The following is a 6558-nucleotide window of genomic DNA, read 5'->3' as shown; positions in this document are numbered from 1 at the left end:
AGTCACTATGAGATAAAAGATCATAAATAGCTCAAATTAGTAGGATCATACTCAGAATAAATACATAATTAATACGTAAAAATACGTTATTCTAGAGTGTTATCATATCTTCATATACCTACGTGCAAGTCTGATTTGGTTGATATTTGTTGAAGATTTGTTTCAGTTATCATAATCTTGCTAATTTTAGATATAATTATAACTCTTTTATTTGTTTGATTTTTAGAGATATTTTTAGAGATTATGATTATGTTGGTAGTCTATTTTTAGTTAGTAGTTGTTAACTTGTTTACTATATAAACACTAGTTTCAGTTCAATAAAATGTACCTTTTCCATTTCAATTACTTGACTTATTTTTTTCTCTTTTCAATAAGTTCTTTTTAGTTCAATTTTCTTTGTCATTTTAGTTTTCTTTTCTGATAAAATACCAACAATTGGTAATCAGAGCTTTCTTCTTGAGGGACTTGTGTTAGTGTTTGTTGCATTATGGAAGTTGAAATTAATTTCTCTTCTATTGCGCCGCCTATTTTTGATGGAGATAATTATCAGATTTGGGCAGTGCGAATGGAGACTTACTTGGAGGCTATAGATCTTTGGGAAGCAGTGGAAGAAGACTATGAGATTTCTGCATTGCCTACTAACCCCACTGTGGCACAAATCAAAACACAAAAAGAAAAGAAGATAAGGAAATCAAAGGCAAAAGCTTGTTTGTTTGTTGCAGTTTCACCAACTATTTTCACGCGAATTATGTCTCTAAAGTCAGCAAAGGAGATATGAGATTATCTCATGACTGAGTACGAGGGAGATGAAAGAATTCACGGGATGCAAGTGTTAAATCTTGTACGTGATTTTGAGTTATAGAAGATGGAGATTGAGACAGTCAAGGAGTATTCTGAAAAGCTCCTTAAATAGACAATAAGGTCAAGTTTCTAGGTTCATCTCTAATAGATTCAAGGATTATAGAGAAAATTATTGTAACAGTACCTGAAAGGTTTAAGGCTACCATCACCACCTTAGAGAACACGAAGGATATGTCAAAGATTACTTTGCCGGAACTCTTAAGTGCTTTACAAGCACAAGAGCAAATGCGTGTAATGAGGCAAGAAAGGGCTGCCGAAGGTGCTTTACTAGTTAAGCATCAAGATGATGGAAAGAACAGGAGGTCAAAGAATAAAATTTTTCACGCTGCGAGTAGAGAAATCTTTGCATTTGGGAACAGAAGTAAAACTGAAAATAGAACATCAAGAGTAAAAAGGATTATCCTCCATTTTAACATTGCGGCAAGAAAGGTCACGCTCCTTTTAAGTGCTAGAGAAGACCAAATGCAAAGTGCAGTAAGTGTAACCAAATGGGACATGAAGCTGTTATTTGTAAGTACAAAAATCAGCAACAAGAAGATGAAGCGCAAGTGGCAGATCGAGAAGAAGATCAGCTTTTTGTTGCAACTTGTTTCAATAGTCATGAAACAAGTGAAAGTTGGCTCATTAATAGTGTTTGCACTAATCATATGACACATGACAAAGAGTTGTTCAAAGAATTGAAGAGTACCGAGTCCAAGAATGTCAGAATTGGGAACGATGACTACATTGCAGTCAAAGGAAAGGGCACTATAGCCATTACAAGCTGTTCAGGTACCAAGTTTATTACTGATGTTTTATATGTACCTGATATTGATCAAAACTTGCTTAGTATTGGTCAATTAGTAGAGAAGGGATTCGAAGTGAAGTTCATGGAAAAGGCATGTGTGATAGAGGATGCTACAGGACAGAAGATGTTCGAAGTTAAGATGGAAAGAAGAAGTTTTTCCCTCAATCCAATGCAGGAGGAGCAATCAGCTTTTCTAATCAAAGAAGGCCTCACAATGCTGTGGTATAAAAGGCTCAGACATTGTCACTATTAGGGGATACTGCAAATGAAGTCCAAAAAAATGGCAATTGATCTTTCAGAACTTGATGATCACATACCGACATGTAAGGATTATCAATTTGGAAAGAAAATAGAAAGCCATTTCCTAAAACAACATGGAAAGCCACTTGTAAGTTGTAGTTGATTCACACAGACATTTCTGGACCTCAAAGAACTCATTCATTAGCAGGTAGTCGATATTATGTTGCTTTTATTGATAATTTTACAAGAATGTGTTGGATTTTTTTCTTAAAATTCAAGTTAGAAATGGCTGGAGTATTCTGGAAATTCAAGAAGATTGTGGAAATTCAAAGTGGCAACCATATCCAAATATTGAGGTTCGATAATGGCAAGGAGTATACATAAAAAAATTTCAATGCATTTTGTGAAGTTGGCATTGAGCATAAGTTAACAGCTCCCTATACTCCACAATAGAATGGATTTAGTGAGAGGCGAAACAAATACATCTTAGACATGACTAGATGTATGTTGCATGAGAAAAACTTACCTAAAAGTTCTCGGTAGAAGTAGCTCATATTGTGGTTTTCCTATAGAATAGACTGCCACAAAAGCGGTTAAGGATCAAACAGCCTATGAGGCTTGGTATGGTCATAAACCATCTTTAAATTTTCTCAAAATATTTGGTTGTTTGTGCTTCACTCACATTCCACAGATCAAGAGAGACAAGCTAGACAAAAAGGCATTTCTAGGAGTCTTTATTGGCTATAGCGCTGTTGCAAAAGTTTATAAAATTTTTCAACTGCAGTCTGGGAAAGTTGTTATAAGAAGAGATGTTCATTTCGTGGAAAATGAAGAGTGGAATTGGGATGAGAAAAATGACCAAAGCACAATAGATCTGAAGCTTAAATTTCCTGTTTCAACCACAGATAAAGATGAAAATTGGCTGAATGAGTTGGTGGATGATGCTCCAACAAGGGGTACAAGATTGTTCGCTGACATTTATGCAAGATGTAATGGAGTTGTATGTGAACTTGTAGATTTTGACACGTCAATAAAGGACATAAAATGGATGGTTGCAATGAAGGAGGAGTTGTCCATGATTGAGAAAAACAAAACATGGGAGTTGGTTGATCAACCTCATGATAGGAATGTGATTGGAGTCAAGTGGGTGTACAGAACCAAGCTTAATGTTGATGGCTTAACCAACAAGCACAAAGCAAGACTTGTGGTCAAAGGTTATGGACAAGTTTTTGGCGTGGACTATTTAGACACTTTTGCACCAGTTGCTCGTTTGGACACCATAAGACTTTTACTTGCCGTAGCTGCTCAAATGAATTGGAGAGTGTATCAGCTTGATGAAAAATTAGCTTTTTTTAAATGACATTTTGCAGGAAGAAATTTACGTTGAGTAGCCAGAAGGTTTTGTGAAGAAAGAAGAGGAATACAAGGTGTTTCTTCTCAAGAAGGCTTTTTATAGGCTGAAACAAGCTCCAAGAGCTTGGTACAATAAGATAGATGACATTTGCTGAGCTTGGGTTTTGAAAAAAATCTATCCGAGACCACTCTTTATGTCAAACGTCAGAATAATAATATTTTGATAGTCTTTATTTATGTTGATGATCTCTTGCCAATGAGAAATGATGCACGGTTGCTTGAGGAATTCAAGCGGGAGATGATGAAGGTTTTTGAGATGACATCTGCCAGAAGAAGTATGCCAAGGAAATCTTGAAGAAATTCAAACTTGAAGAATGCAAGGAAGTAAGTACTCCTATGAATCAAAACGAGAGCTGTGTAAAGAAGATGGAGTTGATAAAGTTGATGAGGGATATTTTAGAAGTTTGATTGGTTTCTTAATGTATCTTACAGCAACACGTCCTGATATTTTAAATGTTGTAAGTATTTTGTCACGATTTATGCATTATGCCAGTGAATTGCATCCCAGGGTTGTTAAGAGAGTAGTTCGTTATATCAAAGGCACAAGTAATTTTGGTGTTAAATTCACAAGAAGTAATGAGTTCAAGCTTGTTGGCTTCTCTGATAGTGATTAGGGAGGTTCCATTGATGACATGAGGAGTACATCAGACTATTGTTTTACTTTTGGATTTCTTGTCTTCTCATAGAGCTTGAAGAAGCAAGAAACTGTGGCTCAATCCACTGCCGAAGCAGAATTTGTTGCTACAGCAGCCGCTGCTAATCAAGCTTTGTGGTTGAGAAAATTATTAAGTGAGCTTAACCTTGAACAGAAGGAAAGTAGAAAGATTTTCGTTGATAATCAAGCTGCCATTGCAATTTCTCATAATCCAGTATTTCATGGGAAGACTAAGCATTTCAATATTAAGCATTTCTTTTTTAGTGAAGTGCAAAAAGAAGGTAATGTTATACTGGTTCATTGCAAAACAGAGCAATTTGCAGATATCTTCACCAAGCCGCTTCCAGTAAAAGAAATTTGAAGTTTTAAGAACAACACTTGGTGTTTGCAGCAACTGAAGCAAGGAGGAGTGTTGAAGATTTGCTTCAGTTATCATAATCTAGCTAATTTGAGATATAATCATAACTCTTTGATTAGTTTCAGATTGTTTAGAGATATTTTTTAGAGATTATGATTATGTTAGTAGCCTATTTTTAGTTAATAGTTGTTAACTTGTTTACTATATAAACACTAGTTTCAGTTCAATAAGATATACCTTTTCCATTTCAATTACTTGACTTATTGTTTTCTCTTTTTAATAAGTTCTTCTCAGTTCAGTTTTTTTCATCATTTTAGTTTTCTTTTCTGATAAAATATCAACAATATCAAATGCAGGGTATGGATTCGCATATGCGAAACACAGAGTCGATGTATTAGACAAAGACAACTAGTTATACACTTACGTTGTGATCGAAAGTGATTTTTTTAACGTGGTGAAGAAAATCAGCTACGAGACCAAGTTTGTAGCAGCAGCAGATGGAGGAACAAGTATTAAGGTAACTACCACCTTTTACACCATTGGTGACATTCAGATCTCTCCAGACCTAATGCTCCAAGTCAAGGAAGCATCCGAGAAGCGAGCCCTTGTTTTGAAAGCTATTGAAAATTATGTGTTGGCAAATCCCGATTTCTGAAACTCTACTTTCATGGCGTTCAACGTTTAATGGTGTGGTTTGGATGATGTTTCATGTTTTGTCTTAGCCAAAAACCGTGTTTGATTGCGTAATAAGTGATTTGTCTCTCTAGATTTCATCATTTCTATTTCCATTGTAATAAGGGTATTTTGAGTCGTTTCAAAAATATATACTTGAAAGCAATGTTTTATGGTTCACGACAGTAACACTGTTTTTATTTTTAATATAAATAGGCAATGATTGGTTGAATTAACAATTAAGTTAATTATGTTTTGTTGACACTACCCTGCAAAGTCAAATGGAAATACCAAAACAAGAAAAAAGGATTACAATTTGCCACATTCCAAGCACATTAATTCAGGGTATTATATTGATCATTATCCAAGGTGCCTATATCCAGATCATTCTCAATGCTCGTTCATGAACCAGATTAGGTCGTTACTTGTAAACATCGTTGCCACAACTAATTATCCTCAACGATAAATTCATCAACCAATTATCTTTCAACGATAAATTCATCCCTTGCGTTAATAAATCGAACTTTTCGAATTGGAATTGGGTGTGGTGCGCCAGGCCCAAGCAATACTGCAAAACCCGGGTGACGCTCGAGAACCCCAGTAGCAAGCTACCGTGATGGACTCTCCCACTCGAAAAATAAATTTAATATCGTGTGATCCGATGGATCACGTATCAGATATTAAACTGATAAGAACAGATACTACACTTGATCTTAGCCAAAAGGCCGAGAAAGGTATGCCTCTTTCTGTCGAGGGTCGGGCTATTTAAAACCTGCTTCTCGCCTGTTCTTTCGTACTCTTCCTGATGTGGGATATTTTGCAAATCAGCTAGAAAAGAGCTGCCTACCGGTGCTCCTATAAAGACTGAACCCTTCCTGAATAGACTGATTCTGGGCTACATACGATTTGATTCAACAACCAAGGCACCATACAACAAGAAAACAACTCTCCTAACCACCAAAACTTTGAAAAACAAACACTGTTTTTGCAATTTATAAATCAAACCAGGAATAGGATTGTGGCTCTGCTCAAAGAAGCAGCAATGGCAAAAGCATTAGTTGTATCTATGTTGAACTGGAAGTCCTTGTACAACATTGTTTCCAGGATAGAAGTCTTCCGCTTTGGATCATTGCAGACGGACCTTCCCATAAACAAACAGTACACAGTTCTGTATCAGACACCTTTTCTTTCATTGTAAAAAGCAAGTTTAGCTTGAATCCCAATCAAATACGTGAACATGCTGCTTCGGTTCGCATGTGACACTCTTCCATGCAATAGGCAAGCCATCCACACGTTGTAATTTCAATGGTTTACTTTCTTCCTTGTTTCCGTCTCCTTTATCTTTTGTTTTATTATTCTTTTCTATTCTACAGCTAGAATGGGAGAATATACGCTGACTCTATTTTCAAGATTTATTATTACAGAGTTCTTTCTTTTTAATCTTCTTTTGATATTGACTGCTCTCAAGATCCATATATTTTGTTCTCCATGATAAGCTTACATCTGTTTCATGTCCAACGATATGTAAGGTCAGTACGCAAACCAGAATCAATTTTGCAAGAAACCTTCGGT

The 6558-nt window shown here is 35.8% G+C and overlaps 1 protein-coding gene and 1 non-coding gene across 2 annotated transcripts; one reads left to right on the top strand and one right to left on the bottom strand.

Moving 5' to 3' along the window:
• The first annotated feature begins 565 nt into the window (after nucleotides 1-565).
• Nucleotides 566-1901, top strand: LOC105795645 (uncharacterized). The gene is made up of 3 exons (XM_012625327.2): nucleotides 566-707; nucleotides 950-1335; nucleotides 1389-1901. The coding sequence occupies exons 1-3, from the start codon at nucleotides 566-568 to the stop codon at nucleotides 1899-1901; spliced, it is 1041 nt and encodes a 346-aa protein (XP_012480781.2).
• A 3627-nt stretch (nucleotides 1902-5528) lies between these two features.
• Nucleotides 5529-5724, bottom strand: LOC128040065 (U2 spliceosomal RNA). The gene has a single exon (XR_008194725.1). It is a non-coding gene; the product is annotated as a U2 spliceosomal RNA (small nuclear RNA).
• Nucleotides 5725-6558: the final 834 nt, after the last annotated feature.

Source organism: Gossypium raimondii, chromosome 3 (assembly GCF_025698545.1).
Source record: "Gossypium raimondii isolate GPD5lz chromosome 3, ASM2569854v1, whole genome shotgun sequence".
NCBI lineage: Eukaryota > Viridiplantae > Streptophyta > Magnoliopsida > Malvales > Malvaceae > Gossypium > Gossypium raimondii.
Note: the sequence above shows the minus strand (reverse complement) of the source record. Positions and strands in the feature narration are given on the sequence as shown.